This window comes from Haemorhous mexicanus, chromosome 2, assembly GCF_027477595.1.
Source record: "Haemorhous mexicanus isolate bHaeMex1 chromosome 2, bHaeMex1.pri, whole genome shotgun sequence".
In the NCBI taxonomy this organism is placed as follows: Eukaryota; Metazoa; Chordata; class Aves; order Passeriformes; family Fringillidae; genus Haemorhous; species Haemorhous mexicanus.
Window position 1 is genome coordinate 34,225,170 of NC_082342.1, and position 16,069 is coordinate 34,241,238.

At 43.5% G+C, this 16,069-nt stretch overlaps 2 protein-coding genes across 9 annotated transcripts in view; both read right to left on the minus strand.

The window, feature by feature from the left end:
* The window catches only part of LOC132323321 (ovostatin-like), a 33,025-nt gene extending 22,929 nt beyond the window's left edge, over positions 1-10,096 (minus strand). For 2 of the 7 annotated variants that reach the window (XM_059838384.1, XM_059838389.1), the window contains exons 1-4: positions 2,789-2,914; positions 2,083-2,155; positions 1,401-1,584; positions 918-1,074 (exon numbers count right to left, since the gene is read on the minus strand). In XM_059838384.1, coding sequence (XP_059694367.1) covers positions 918-1,074; positions 1,401-1,584; positions 2,083-2,147 — 406 coding nt within the window. In that variant the 5' untranslated portion in view covers positions 2,148-2,155; positions 2,789-2,914. Of the gene's footprint in view, positions 1-917; positions 1,075-1,400; positions 1,585-2,082; positions 2,170-2,788; positions 2,915-8,710 lie in introns of those variants that run through there. The other 5 variants (XM_059838386.1, XM_059838385.1, XM_059838388.1 and 2 more) reach the window with 5 other exon arrangements.
* A 152-nt stretch (positions 10,097-10,248) lies between these two features.
* The window catches only part of LOC132323322 (ovostatin-like), a 28,882-nt gene continuing 23,061 nt past the window's right edge, over positions 10,249-16,069 (minus strand). The window contains exons 30-36 of one of the 2 annotated variants that reach the window (XM_059838391.1): positions 15,015-15,230; positions 14,757-14,881; positions 14,472-14,562; positions 12,393-12,464; positions 11,725-11,827; positions 10,860-10,934; positions 10,249-10,442 (exon numbers count right to left, since the gene is read on the minus strand). In XM_059838391.1, the coding sequence (XP_059694374.1) occupies positions 10,882-10,934; positions 11,725-11,827; positions 12,393-12,464; positions 14,472-14,562; positions 14,757-14,881; positions 15,015-15,230 (660 nt within the window). In that variant the 3' untranslated portion in view covers positions 10,249-10,442; positions 10,860-10,881. Of the gene's footprint in view, positions 10,443-10,626; positions 10,935-11,724; positions 11,828-12,392; positions 12,465-14,471; positions 14,563-14,756; positions 14,882-15,014; positions 15,231-16,069 lie in introns of those variants that run through there. The other variant, XM_059838390.1, reaches the window with a different exon arrangement.

The following is a 16,069-nucleotide window of genomic DNA, read 5'->3' on the forward strand; positions in this document are numbered from 1 at the left end:
TTCTTTCATAAAAGTTTCCTTTAATGTTAGTAATGTAAAAGTTTACTTTCATGAAAGTTTAACCTCACAGAAAGGAATAACTGAAGAAAAAGAAACTGCATTACCTTTTCATAATTTGATTTTGTCTGCTGCTTTCCCTAGCTCAAAACCAAGACATTTGACCAATAAACAACCCATATTGCACACTTTAGTGGCACGAAATTCCAACTGATAAGCTTTTCTTCATACCATGTATCTATATAGATAGAACTGATCTGAATTATGTGACTCATCTCTGGGAAAAAGTCTTCTTCTCTGGTTTACTATAGCATGTGCTAGAAACCTTAAAGCCTAGAAATTAATTGAGGAATGGATCTAGAAAAATGCAGCTCTGCTTAATGTCCATGTGCGAAGCATGGGTAGGGGGATAGCATAAGTGCAGGAATACAACTTTGCAAGAAAACAAAATTCTGGATGAAAATCTAGACTCCAAACGCATAGGAGGCCAGAAGGTAAATAGCATGATTTTGTCTTTAACAACTTATAATTAATTTTAAAGTAACAGATTTCACTCTTGTTGTTTAGGCTATTTTGATGCTGACCAGCACCACAGAGGGAAGCATTGTTTTATGCCAGGTATTGATTTAATCACCCCTACCCACTATCCTGGCCTGTCATCAGTGATGAAACAGCAGCAGTGATAGTTTCTGTCACCTGGGAGGAAGGGATGAATGGAATAATAGAGATGATGGGATGACAGTCTCCTGACATCCTGAACATGACTCCCTAAGCTCCACAGCAAATAACTGTAATAGTTTTAACAGGAACTCTAGAAGAAACTGCCTAGAATGTAGCTCAGCCTGAAAAACACCAGACAGAAATTCTGTCTGAAGAAATTGCCTCCTAAGGCCCATGTTATAGACAAAATGGACATTCACCAGTCTGTCCTGGTTTGTAGATGGGTTTGTCTGTCTGCACAAAGACAATGCTGTCTGTGCTCCAGACCATCACTGACCGCCGCTCCTCCAGGCTGACGGTGCTGCCCTTGGCAGAGAAGGAGATGAAAGCCAGAGGTGAAGCGTGGGCAGGAGGAATCTGTGAAGAAAGAAGAAACATGGAGAGGTTGTTAGTCTTGAAGTAATTTGCTCCAGAACCTGTTGAACAGCAACACCTGTGGCCTGGGCTCCTACAACGAGACACAATCTCACTTCAACCAACTTCATCACCTTTATGGGCTTTTTCTTATTGCTTTTGTCTACCAAAAATGCCTCCTTTTCTCTTACTGTGTTACTCTCCTATGCTTCATTTGTCCTTTAACAAGCCTTATTTCTTTCTCTGTTCCTTTCTGTGCTCTCTGCTTTAATTTTCTTGTCCCTGTTTACATTTCTTTTCCGTGGGGACATAAATTAATATTAACTTACCGTGAACTTGAAGCATTGTAGACCACTGCTTGCTGTCATGGTTTTCTTAAAAATAGTGGTGTTAACAGAGCTGTATTCTAGGATTACTCTGACGTATACTGTCTCGTTGAGGTTATGGAACTGCAGGCAACCCTGACCTGGAGAGTCATTTTGGAGGACAGCAGGCACCATCAGGACATACTGCCTGTGAAATCCCAACATCAGAATGATCACATTCATATGTACAGGAGAAACAGCCTCGTCAGGATAAAGCAAACACATAACACCGTTATTACTAAGTACCCACAAATTACTTTAGATAAAACAGGACAACTGCCAGTGCTCCTCACTCTGTCCTGCAGCTCTGAACTAGCCCTGTCCTGCTACTGCCCCCAGCTCTTGCCTTTTTGCTCTTTATCTCCGCCCTGGGCCCACCTGGTTTTAGCAAAGCACCTTGCTGTCACTACTGCTATTGCCTTTTCTGGGCACACATCAACTTCCGTGGAAGCTCTGCAGTTGATGGAAGGTCTCATCATATTAAATGAGAACAATTCACTTGCCATCTTCATTCTGCTTTAGCTCTCCAGATATATAAGATGAGCCCTGGCAGTATTTAATTTTTAGACAAAAATCAATAACACAGCCAGCACTGTCTTTAAAGCCTTTTCACAAATACTAAGAGTAGTAAGAGGGTAGTTCTTACGGCTCAGGTTCCTTTGCAGCTGCCACATGCCAGAGAAGAATAGCCAAAAGGAACTTCAGCCACATTTTTCTCACTGGGAGACAGAAGAAAGAGGTACGTTCTCTTCCCATGAAACAAAACCTTGCCTACTAGTCTAACAGCTCTGCAGCATCCCTCACCCAGTGCTCCAGAGGAAAGGAGTTTGCTGTTCAACTCCTCCCTGGCTCCTTCCTTTGATGCTTGTGCCTTTATAACTCCAGCAAGGGGTGGAGATCCCAGTCTATCCTACTCCCTGCAAGAACCTCCCCTAACACTACTGCAACCAAAATCAGCCCACCATCTCCAGACTGCAACATTTCACTGCACTTCTCTGAATGTCTGCACAAAATATCTTCAGGGGTCTTGTTTTCAAGGAAAGGGGCTTTGGGTTTTACACTGAGACTTGTCACAGGACTGAAAAGCACAAAGTGACCCAAACCCAAGTATGTCTGTCAAACCAGATTAACATTTGAGGGTTTTCCCCATTGTTCTTGGAATTTACCAAATGGATTTACAATCTGGCTGAAGTAGTAGACCAATTTTCTGTATATTTGTCACCAGATTCTAACTAAAATAATACATTGGCCCCTCTTTTCTCTTGCTTCATGGGTGTTTTGAAAATTGACGAAATGGAAAAATAGAGAAGATAGAAACAGAAAGAGAGCTAAAAGCTCTTAATTACTTCTACCTTAGCCATTGAGCACTTGACAGTGTTGTTGAAGCTTGATTCATTTCAGCTCAGAATTAGCCAGTCTCTGGGTCTATGGGAATTTGTTAGTTCCCCAGGTTTCCAGTTTTCACACCTGTGTGGAAGCTAATGGAGTTTTTTTATTAGGGAGAACAAAGTTCTTTTGTTCTTTTGTACTCTGAAAACAAAGCACTCAGGTGGGCTGCTCCCCACAAGAAAAACAATGCTGGAAAGCAGTTATTTGATAAATGTAAATAATTTTTTCCATTAATGTTGGCACTGGGTCAGTCTGGCAATGAGGTTATGAAGTCAGCTCTCTCCACAGTAGCCTGCTGTGCTTTGCATTTGAGGCTGGAACAGTGTTCAGAACTCACCAGCATTTCAGCTCTTGCTGAAGGGTGCTTGCAGAGTGTCAGGGCTTTCTACCTCCCCCTCCTCCCAGCCAAAAGCCAGGAGGGCAAGGGACTGTGAGGGGACACAGCCAGGAGAGATGACCCAAACAGGCCAGAGGGATGTCCTGTGCCTGCCATGGGACACCATGCTTAGCAATATCAGGTGGGGGAAAGGAGGAGGAGGGGCAGCATTTGTGGTAACAGCATTTGTCTTCTGAAGCAACCACTGCCTTTACTGAGGCCTCACTTCTCAGGGAGTGGCTGGACATCTGCCTGCCAATGGAAGCAGTGAATAAGTCCCTCTTTTAGCTTCTGCTTTCCTTTTTAAACTGTTATTTCAACTCCCTAGTGTCTTTGTCATCCTTCCTGGAAAATGGGAGTGAGGGAAAGATTGGGTGACTGCCTTGCTGCCAGAGAGATATGGGTCCAAGGGCAGAGTTCCTGCATGGGAGCACGATTTTCTCTAATATCCTGGTGTGTTTTATGACTGTCTCTTCCAGTTTCTTGCTAGTCCGTGAAACTTTCTTCAGTAGAAACATAGGACACATAGGGTGGCTATGAAATGTTTTCCCTCATGCCTTCAAATTTTTCATGGAAGTATCAAACCATATGGAAATGAAAGACAGCAGAAGTAGCAGGTGGGTCCCCAGAGGTCTCTCTGTGGCACGGTGTGGGTGTTTAGAACACAGACAACAGACTGAGGTTCTGTTCTGAAAGCCCACCTCACTGCCATTTCTGTCGCAGAGGACCTCTTCAGATTCCACAGTTAAGGAGCTTCCCAAAGGATCAGGCTTTATTTTCTCTTCAATGGGATACCCATACCTGGAGCTGCCAGGAACAGAAATTCACTGGCAAGGGCTTGAACTTGAGCTGACATTGTGGAGAAAGGAGATGACCAGCATTGCAGGTTCTTGCTTTTCTTGGCTTTGTCAAGTAGTTATAAATTTATTGCAATGTAATAAAGTATTCATTCCAAACAGGTCAATTTGATAATCATCACAATGCAGAAGCTTTCTGAGTCTACTTTTGAATGTTTAATCAGAGGCTTGGGTGGGTTAGGTGACATTCAAAGGTTGTAGAGGTAGAGAAGGGTAGTTGTGTATAACTTACTGTTGTAACAAGCAGGTGTTTTTGCCCCAGATAGAGGCTGGATTGTGGCTTTGGTCAGAAAGTGCACTGTTGTGTCTCCAAGAACTGGCACTAGCCACAATGGCTTCTGTGCACATGTACCTTCTGCACAGTAACCAAACAAAGGACAAAGGTTCCCTATACATCCTACATCCAGGTAATTCACTGCACCAGTTTATAAGTGGATTTCTCCACTAATTTCTCCACTAATTACATTGAAGAAGGTGCATCTGGTAAGGAAATAAACAAACAAAAACCCATAATGATCTTTAATAGAGAAGTTATTGAATTAATAGGTTTGCAGCCAAACAAGTGCCCTGGGTGGAAAAAAGCTACCTGTAACCTTATTACAACAAAGGAAAACGGAGGTCATCCCATCTTCTTGGTTATGACATATAATAACTTGTCTTTCACAGGAGAATCAAACAACATTCCACTGGATACAGCAAAAAGGTTGTTTTCGGGGCAAATATTTATGAAAGCATTGACATTTGTTTTTTATGATTTTTTATTGTAATTATTTGCTGACAGCATGTCTTTGCTTTTCAAATCCTACCCATTCTTTTTAACTCAGCTGCATATGTTCGAGGAGCTTGTGAAGATTGGTCTGTGGGGAAGTTAAAATCTTTGTTAAAAAATGTCTCACCAGCTTAGTACAGATAGCTTTCTGCCACTGAAACAGTCCTGCTGCAGCCATAGTTAGACACTAAAAACTCTGCCTTTATGGTTGTGGTTTGGTTTATTTGAGGCACTAGATGTGTTCAACCAGTACAAGATTATCTTTACAGAGAAAATCTGTCTTGCTGAGAAAAACTAAAGTAATACTACTTGACTGCAACTACTTTTTTCATATAGGGCTGCTCAGTCACATAATTTCTGTGTCTTTCTGTGTAGTTTCTTGATCTGAAATTTCACTATTACTGAAAAGAGCTGTACTTCTTTCCTGTGGAAATCATCAAATGGCTTTAGGGAAATTACAAGAGTCTCTGGAGCTCCATGGTTTTTCCTGTTTTTGATGCATTTGTGGATGCTAACATTTCATATATTTCTAGTACCCCTTCTCACTCATGCAGTCTAAAGCCAGCTTGGATGCGTCTGCAAGATCTGTATCCATAAATTTGTGGTGTAGGCACTCAGCTTTCCTGTGAAGGGGTTAATTGCTGCATTCAGAAGATCGATGCAAAGAAACTTGGTCATTACAGCTACAAAAATGAGTTGAAAAGCACTGAGCCAGTCTGTGATTTTGGCCACGACTGCTTCCTATAACACTGTCCTTTAGAAGATTAGATTGTAACGATTTGTTTAGACATGGTAAAGGTCGAAGTGCTTGGCTTGGCCCAGGTGTTTGGGGAACAATGCTGAAACATGGTCAGCACAGATAAAGTTCTGCTTGGTCAATAGGGTCTCTAGTCAAGCATGCAAGATTTCTTTCATTGTTCTAAGATGTGTGAGCCTTGGCAAAGTCCTCTAGCAGCTGAAAGGATGGTGAGGTCATAAAAGAAAATATGTGTATCCCTAGTGGAATAGTCACAGCTTGCAGTGATTTTGATGAGTGATGGAATTTTTTTCAACAAAATGTGGTGGTGGGGAGTACTGCAGTTTATTTCAGTGGTCTATGATGCCTGGAAAAGGCAGCCATGAAAAGATGAAGGTATTTGAAGGTCAGTTGCAAGGCTTCAGAGACTTTGTTGAGTGTGGATGGGTCATCCATAACCTGTTTTCAAAACTGAGACCTTTCTCCACATATGTGTGGAGGCTGAGATCTGAGCAGGAATAACTGTGAGCTGAAGTATTAAGCCTGTCTTTGCTGTGCAGTTTTGGTGACAAATGCCAGTGAAAGGTGAGTGAAGCTGGAATCTGACTGCTGTCACTGCAGCTGCACAAGCCTCAGGGTGGATACTAGTGGATACACTAATGAAATTATCTTTCCTAGTTGTACACAGATTACCTGGCAGCTTTTAGGCTAAGCTACGAATGCAGTGCTATAGACAGGCTAGTAAGACAGTCTGCACTTCTTTTGGGAGTGCTTTGCAGTTTTACTGTCCTTGCATGGACAGGAACTAGAGTTTTTCAGCCCTCCTTTCTTTGTGGTCTTTACAGGCACCATCAAGGGTTCAGTTCAAATGTGAAGAGGTCACCAATAAAATATCTGAATAAGGCCCTCAATAAAATTTCTGGTTCTTAGTAAGTTCATTCTTCACACTTGCAAATATACATCAGGTTTTGATTACAGTGGGAAAAGAAAATACTTAACAATGAGGATCAAGTGGGGAATTTTTGACATGTAATCCATAAAATGTAACTTGTTAATGTGGGACAATTATTCTGGCTGCACGTTTCCCCCCTAAGCCTCCCATGCCCGCAATCAGCTCATGACTGGTACTGAGAAATCACCTTGTGTACCAAGACCTGATGCAAGCTGCACACGACGTTGTCACGCACTGGCTTTTCTGGCTACCAGAAAGGTGCCTGAGACCAGCCATTTCCAGCATGCTGAGGGAAGCCCAAATCATTCTCTGCCCTTTTCACCTCTGATCAAACCCCTAACCCTTTGTTTCTGTTTCACAGCTGTGCACAGCTATCCTCTCTTCATAGCTGCAGCTTCTGCACTCTGAAGGTAGAAGCATTTGGTTTCATTTCAGGTGACAACTTGTGACAGGCGTATGTAGAAAGATGTAGCTCTCTGAGGCTTTCATATTGCAATGGCTTTTCTCTGCTTTATGGAAAGCCTGTTTTTTTTTCCTTCTGCAGAAATGACTCATAAATGCATTGCAGTGACAGATTAGTAGGTGTTTGAAGCTCCATTAAGTCCCTCTTATTTTCTTCTCCTTCCCTCCATCAGTTTAGAGTGGAACAGCCTTCCCTGGCTGGTTTCCCTTCTCTCTGGATTGACTCAAGAAGGGTCATACAGTTCTGCTTTCCCTTAGGAATTCAGCCATCAGCCTACAGATCCTACAAGAGTTTTACTGAGCTAATCATACCCCTAAAGTATTTTCCTGCAGTTTCAGGCACTGTTGACATAAGAGACTTGAATCCTCTGTCTGAACTGCAGGTTGGTCTGTGAGAAGAGCACTACAGAGGAGCAGTGTTTTTACCTGTGTCTTTGGATGCAGCTTTATGGGCCAAAGGGAATTTCTTGGACACATTTTCTGGGGAAATGCTATGCATCTAATTCAAGTGCTCTGAGAAAGGAAGAGTGGATCTCACTTAAAGCTATAACATGATTTTGTCAGAACCAAGAGTTCATAGGAGATGAGTGCAAGACATAAGACCTACATCTTTTAGAGCAGGGACTACCTCTACCCATTTCTTTGAAGTCTGCCTTCAGTGTAGGCATGATGCTGCTAGGACTTGAGTGGGAAAGGGAGCTTGGGGTTAGGAGTGTCTCACAACTGGCTGATAAACACGAAATGTTGGAGGCTCAGTCTCTTTGAGTACTTTGATCTTTTTGCCATTGACCAACATCTTGCTTCTAAATCCATTTTTCCTGTTGTTACAAAGAATTTTTCTTTCCACTACGACATCCCAGAAATTGAACTTGTTCCAGACACATTATGGAAGGCGTGCAAATGCTATTCAGAGCCTGCAGTTTTCTCTCCCTTTATCTGTTATTATTATCTGCTTGGCAGCAAAACAATACTCTTGTGTTACCTGATATATTAATTGCACCACTTTAAGGATGCCCCCCAGGGAGAGCCTGTTTGTGCCTTCAACCCCTGACCTTATGCCTGAAAAGTTTTTTGATTCATTCCCCTCACATAAAGGCTATTTTTCCTTTGTCTCCAGTGAAAATATATTCTGCAGCTCTACGCTGAACTGCTGAGCACTGTACAGAACAAGCTGGAGGATGTGTCCTTGATGAAGCCTTGTCAGTCTTTTTAAACTTTTATTATCTTCCTAAACAGCTGAGGTTTCCAAGTTGTCTCAGGGCAAACATGATGGCCTCAGGCAAACAGGGAATAAGAGAAAGTCCTGATTGTCCTCTTTTGAAGAGCTAGGTTTTTTTATTGTTATTGACCCATAAATGACCAGCATTAGGCAAAACTGTCTGCTGGAGAGCACTGTGTGGAAAGGAGGGAATGACTGGAGCATCATTCACATCCATGCCTAATTGTCACTTATAGTTGGTCATAGCACGAGTGCTTTGCTGTTACACAAAACAGTGTCAGAGTCCTGGCAGCTTATAACTCTGGGAAAAAAATCCAGAGCCTGTCCTGGTGCATTGCCATGGGCTACAGCAGATGGGTCCCATAGGAACTGCACCTTTCTGCACACTGAAAGTCAAAGGGAAGATTGGTTCATGGTAATTTCAGAGTTCTAGAGCATCTTTCCAACTATAGTCATCAAAGAAAAATGAGTGTAAAAGTATTTGCCACTTTTGGAGACGGGATATGGCCCTTACCATTTTCTGATTGATTCACATGGTCCTGCAAGGTCAGTATCTAAAGCTCCTTTCAATTGTTATGTCTTTTCATCTGACTTGCACTGAGGTTAAGCAAACTGAATTTGTGAAGCAGCAGTGTCACATGATGCAAGCTCCATGAGAAAAAAATAAATTGGGTCACTAGTTGCACTGCAGTTAAAAGTGTTAAAGAAGGCTGTAAAATGCAGATTTTGCTAGGTACTGCTGGCATTATTCCATCCACACCCTCTCAGCCTAGTGTTTTGGAAATTTGTAGTAAAATTTAAATGCTGTGCTTTTGAAAGCATCTGCATTTCATATCAGTTTCCATCTGACCAGGCTTGCAGTTGGCCATTCACTGGAATGGCATGAAACAAAGGCTTTTGTTTAGCAGCAGGCTGAGTTTACACAGCTGAGGAAGGTGGATTGAAGTAGCCTGACTGACCCCTCTTGAAGCTCACACAATCTTTTTTGCTGACAGGGATGAGAGAGCAGGGGGTAGTTTGGGGTCAGTTGGCCCCTTAACATCTCCAGAGTCATAACTTACTTCTCAGCATGTGTCTGTCTGTGGCAAAAGTCACCACAGGTCTCATGCAAACATGAAAACATTGCTTTCAGTGTGACTTTTTGGGTCAAAGGTTGTGCCCAGGGGTGGCTTCTGATGGGAAGAGAAATGCTGGGGATAGAAACTCAATGTTTTGAGCAGAGTTGAAAGACTTGAAAGCCACTCACCTCACAATATCTTTTTTTTCCTCAAAATGTCATTATCTTTTTCACAAGGTAGAAATTCCACCAGAATTGTTAGGGAAGAAACTACTCTTGTTTCTCAGTAAACCAACCTTATATGCAACTTAAAAAAAAAAAAAAAAAAAAAAAAGAGAGAGAAAAAAACAAAAAAACAAAGCAGAGAACTCCATTCCCATATTTCTTTACATCATAAGGAGAAATATAGGTGGCACACGTGATCATAAATGTTGTTTTGTGCATGGAAGTGCCCCTTCAGGCTCACCTGCATGCACAGTGCTACCAGATGAAAAGCTGCTCTGTGCCTGATGCTTTCACATGCCAGGCGGCATTTAGAGAGCAGAGAGACTCAGGGCATGGGGCCAGGCTCTCAAGGGTGCTAAGGCACTTAGCTCACATCAGCCAGAACCTAAATTCACAAAGAGCCTTAGGTTCCTATGTCAAATTCCTCACATGTTTAGAGCAACTCTCTAGCTGCTTCCCAAGGTTTCCTAGGTCCTGGTGTTGCTGAATTCTGCTTTTTTTGCTGGACCCCAGTGGCACTCTCAAGCTGAACACCCTTCTGCTGGTAAGTTTCTGTTGGGTGGTTCTTAGAACAGGAGGCTGCAGTTGGTGACCTCTCCAGGTCCTTCCAAACCAAGACTTAGAAAGTCTTAGACTTACAAATTGATTTGGCATCTTTCTGGGATTACACGGAGCCTGAGGGTCTCTGTCATGACTTCCCCCTGTCACAGAGGTTCCTGTGTTCACCCAGTTCTAGACAGGCCAAGGAGGGAAGGCTGGGACAAATACCATTGCCAATCAGAATGTTTTATTACAAAGGGTGGTAAAATATGAGATGCTGACCTGAAGAAAACATTTCTTTCTAGATAGAGGCAAAACTTGCACAAAGTTGTCTTCCTGTGATTAGACTTCTGTCATTTGTAGGTGATTCAGTTCAATTGCTGAAAAAGCTGAGGATCAAAGTAATTTCTTCAGGATTTTCCTTCTGAATAATGGAAAGATAAAAAAAGGAAAAACTACAGAAGCAGCAGCAGTACATTATTCTCCGAGATTAGGATTTCTTAAGAGGAACTTATGGCCCAGAACACACATTTCAAATGAGTACCTTTACACAAATCTCCCACTGGAATACGTCAGAAGTTTCAAAACAAGATGGTCAGAGTCAACAATTGCACAGTATCTCCCTTGTCAGGAAAAGCATTTTATTTAAAGCAGTTTCTAATCCACACTGACCCCAGTTCTTTTTGAAGCGTGGGCCAGAATGGGTCATTCTGATCTACAGCAATATGGGATTCACTTATTCCTCATTATTCTACATATTTTTCATTGTGCTCCCAGAAAAAAAGTCTCTTATCCTCTTCTTGTTCTACAGCTGCTTGTCTGATATTTTCTGAATCATTACCTCTTCTGGCACACATCTGATTTCAGTCGGAAGATGGGGAGCAGGGAGTGTTGTACTCTGAAAGGGCATATTCATCTGGAAAGAGGAAAGGAAGAAGACATTTGTATGAGAGTGAGAAATCATTCTGACCCCAGTCTATCTGCACCTGTCATTACAAATGCTACACATGCTACAAAACAGAAGACATTTGATAAATTTTGTGGTAGACTCCCAGCTGTCAAGGCACCCAGTTGCAGGGCTGCATAGTCAGAGACCAGGGCACTCTGACCATGTTTGTCAGGACACATCGCTGCTGTCACCATGCAGGACGTGGATCAGGTGGCAGAAAATGCACTCCAGGGTCAATTCTCTGACTGCTGCTGCTGCTGCTGCTAATCTGCTAGGAATCATTTCAGGAAAGGTGGTCAGGCACTTATTTTTCCAGTTCTAGTTACTTAAACTCCTCTTTTGTTAAGTGGGACTGTCATTCCTACTTAAGTATATAAATTCCACCAAGGAAGATCTTTTTGCTGCAGCCTACAATGATGATATTAAGTAAAAAAATAGCTAATGCAGCTCAGGGAAGTCAAGAACACTGCTGCCTTTGAGTAATTGATTTTAACCATCATGTCCAAACTGTTGAAAGAAAGTGGCAGAACCACATGTCTTTTTGTCTGTGTTTTGTAAGAAAGAAGCTCTCATGCATCACTTTCTTATCTGCTTTATGTTAAAATGAAGCAAGAAATGCAAACACGGGATGGCAGGAACTGTTTATGCTCTGCAAAACCTTTGCAGTCTAGTAATCAAAACCAGCAGAACTGCTAAGTGGGTCTCTCCTTGTCCCTCCTTGGTCACAGGTTTTATCGAGGCCTGCTGGGTCACCCACCTGTTTCATAGTAATCATAAATATGCACAGGCACTGGTTTGATGTCTGACACAGGCAGGCTTTGCTCCACACCAAAGGAGAAGCTGATTTCCTTCTGGGAGACCTGGAAATGGCAAGACAAGAAGATGCATCAGAACTTTTCATAACTGTCCCTGAGGCTGAGGTTGAACAGATTAATTTCTGAATCAGACTGTGTGACAATGTGCTATTCCACCGTTCCCTCCAGTTTGTAAACTTGATGTTAAATCAGATAATTGTTTAAAAGCTGCTGCTAAATATGTTTTGCTGCTAAAATTGTGTGCTCTTTTTTTTTTTCTCCTCCTCCTATTTCCGTTGCCAATTACCCCAACCTAATTCCCTGTTAGTGTGGTTTTCAGCACAACAGCATTGATCCCGTAATAGAAAATTGCTGTTAGTTTCTTTCCTTGCCTTTTCCCAGCTAAAATCACCGTCAGTACCCCTAAGAATCTTCTCCCTACTTTTCTCCCTTTAATTACTTTGATCACAATGTCTCCATTATCCCCTGTGACGCTGGATTGAGTGAATTACCTTTACATCTTTAAGGCATGGGCATTGTTAATATGCTATTAATAAGAGTTTTCTTTTATCTGGGAGCCTGTTTTAAACCTCCAGTTTTATTTAACTGAAAGGAAACCTCTCAAACTTACCTTCTGAAGGTAGAAGAGTAGGTGGTTGTTCTTGATGTCTACACGATCCACAACGGAATTCTCGAACCGAAGCTGTAAATAAGGCAAAGCACAGCAATGTTAGCAGGGGAGACTTGCCAAGGAGACTTACAGATTCCACAGCAAAATGCCTTTAGAGCGGCTGCCGTGCTCCTTTTATGCCACCCCGCCATCTAGTCGCCAGAAAAAGAAATGCAGGTTGGGTGTTTTTATAACCTGATGCGCGCAGACCAGTCACAGTGGTGAACAGTTCCACCAGCCAGCTTTGGTACTGGTGACTTTCATCATCAACCTAAAAATTCTCTCATTTCAAAGCGAATTTACAATTAGTTAATAGTAAAGGAGGAAGATCAAAAAAGGAGCTTCTTTTTTTGGTTGTTTGTTAAACTGTAATGTAGAGGAAGAAATAACTCTTGTCAAAGGGACAATAATGCAAAATGCCAATTAAAGCAATTTAACTACGGCAGAAGTATTTCTACATTCAGTATTTGTGCATTTAGTATCTACATTTCTAGAATTTGTGACTACAGACTCATGCACGCAGGCACTATGGAGCACAGGGAAACCCCAGCAACCTGAGCAGAGCCACTGGGGCACTCTGACCCTCCCCGCCTTGGGGCTGCCACCGAGCAGTGACCAGCCCATAGGCAGAGTGTGAGAGCCACCAGGTGAGTCAGCAGCAGAATATCCTGGGGTCACCTTGCAGACTGCAGGGGAAGGCTGCCTACAGACCATGGGGCTGAGTATGGGATGCTGGGACTCAAGAAAGTGTTTTTATGGGGTGTTTAGGGGAAGAACCAGAAGTAACAAAGAGAGGGATAAAATCCAGTTGGAAGGGAAAAGGGTGGAAAATGAGATAAAAGAGGCCAGTGGCACATGAAGAGGTTGGTGGTCAGCACATTTGTCTGCCCTGCACCTGGTCAGCACAGCCTCTCCCGCCTTCCTATTAATCTCTTTCCTGGCAATTTTCCAGGGTGAAAGGCTCTCTATTCCATGTGAACGTGTGTGCAGGGAGTGCAAGTCTCTGAAGAGAGGATCAGAGATCACAGGGACAGTGTTCCCGGGGTGCCAGCATCCTGAGACACCAGACTTCAGGCTCGTAGTGACAGGGGTACGAGCGTCAGCAGGTGGTCCCCAGTGATGAACTGGAACAGCAGCCAGCTACTGAGTCAGGCAGAAACCTGACCCAGGCTCTGGAGACACCAGAGCATCCAAGACAGCTACCAAAGGCACCAGAGTGTCCGAGCCTATTTCTGGAGAAACCATACAGTCTTGGAGATGGACATTGGTCTGGAGCAGCTAGTGGAGACTTATTTTCATGTCTGTATGTGTCTGTTTGACATCACTGTGAAACCAGAGGACTCCAGCTCACCTGCTGCATGTTTAAGAATGCTTATAGAGGCCCCCACCATGCATGCATGGTGATGGGGACCTCAGTTCCAGGTGCTGAAGTGGTGGGCCAGGCCTTGAAGGAGGCAGATGTCCAGCTGCCAGCAACTCAACAGAGCAAGTGTCCAGGGCAGCTGCTGGGCAGACTGAGTGCCTGAGGGCAGCTACCACGAGGAGCCACGTTGTGTATTTGCATGTATGTATGTGCTTGTGCATGTTTATGTATTTATTTATTTATTTCTCTTTTCCACAAATGAGATTTTAATCTGATGAGGCAGAAAAAGGGAAGAGGATAAGGCCATTTGTTCTATCTATGTTTGTGGAAGTGCTGTCTTTCCTCTCTGCTGATCTGTGTGGCTCATATATTATGTATGTATATATGTGTAGTGTGCATGTCTGCTTGGGGGATATTGGGAATATACACTGAACTTTGCTGTTGGTTGGACTTGAAGTCTTAGCTCTCCTGGGCTAATCTCCTGGATTTGGCAACTCCTAACAGATTTGTCTTCAACGCATAACCAGCTACAAATTTGAAGCCCAGAGTATGTGACAAAAGGCTATGCCCAGGGACTTTGCAGTAGTTCCGTGGGCTCAAATTTGCTGATCAGAGACTCTGTTTATCAACTTCCTACATTCTTACGCTTTATCATTCACATTGGTCCCATTTTTTACCTTTTTCAGGGAAGATTCTTCAGGAGCAAATCCTGAGAGCATTTTCACATCAATAATAGCCATGTTGGAGACGTTGCGGTTTCCTGTGTAACTAAAATGAGAGAAGCTCTGTCAGCCTGGTCTGCAAATGGAAAGGAGACCAGAGAATGACATTTTTAGCTCCCAGTAATCCCATTTTTCTTCCTACAGCTGCAGAGCAGCAGTTAACTGCATGTACTTAGATCCTTTCTTGGATGCTTTACCAAACTGTGAATGCAAGGGGGTAGGTCAGTAAAAAGAAGTTACCTGGCAGAGAGGACAAGGTCAAACTTTGGTGGATAGTTGCCTGTGCAAGACACATTTGCTGTCCTTACGGACAGAGAGAATCCTGCAGCTTTTTTTGGCAAATGGATGTTGTATCTCAGGGTGGTCTGAAAGAGACAGAAAGCGTGGGGTGGTCACAGACATAAAGGAGAGCATGGCATATGGAGAGGAATAAAGCATGGAGAGCCCCCTGCTCAGTTCCCAGAGGGTGGTTCACTGCAGAGTTCCCAGCTGGCTTACCTGCAGATAGACACAGCCAGTGCCATTCACCTCCACGCTGTAACTCCCTGGAAGAGTGGGTAAGGACGCCTGCTGCAGTAAGAAGCGGTTCTTGTCGTTCACCTGGAAAATCTTACCGGGGGTCTCCATGAAGTGGACTTGGACTGTATTAAGGTTTTTTTTGGAGAAGGTGAGATATCCGTACTGGGCTAAAGCTTGGAGAGCAACCACAGTGTCCTGAAAAGAATAACATGATTCCCAGTTAGATACCCAGGTGTGAGATGGTGTGTGAGGTTAGTGCAGCTCCTGTTTCCCTGATGCCTTGTCAATACTCGTGAATGCAGGGGGGCTTTGCAAAGAGCCAAGGAAACATGACACAAGTTCTTGTAGGACTCATCCTGGTGGACAGAAAGCTGTCCCTGAGCCACCAGTGTGCTCTGGTGACCAGTAAGTCCATCTCTGGTGCATTAGGAAGGGCTTTGGCAGCAGGTGGAGGGGGTTGATGCTGCCCCTCTACTCAGCCCTGGGGAGGTGTATCTGGAGTGCTGTGTCCAGTCTGGGCTCCTCAGTACAGCAGAGATAGGGAGCTAGCTCCTGGAGCACGTCCAGAGGAGCATCATGACAAGAATGATTAAGGGACTGGATCGTCTCTTACAAGGCTGACAGAACTGGGCCTGCTCAGCCTTGAGAAGAGACAACTGAGAGGGGATCTCACAAATATCTGAAGAGAGAGTGCCCACAGGAGGGATCCAGGCTCTTCTTGGTGGTGCTAAGTGAGAAGAATGAGCAGAAGAGGCAATGAGCAGAAACTTATGCACAGGGAATTCCACCTGAACATGAGGAAGAACTTCTTCACTGTGCAGGTGACTGAGCACTGGGACAGACTGACCAGAGAGGTTGTGGACTCTGCCTCACTGGAGATGTTCAAGAGCTGTCTGGACAAAATCCTGAGCTGTATGCTCTAGGAAGACTCTGCTTGAGCAGGGAGGTTGGATCAAATGACCCCCTGTGGTTCCTTCCAGCCTGACCCATTCTGGATTCTGTCATTCTGGAGCAACAGATTTTAATTATTGCAC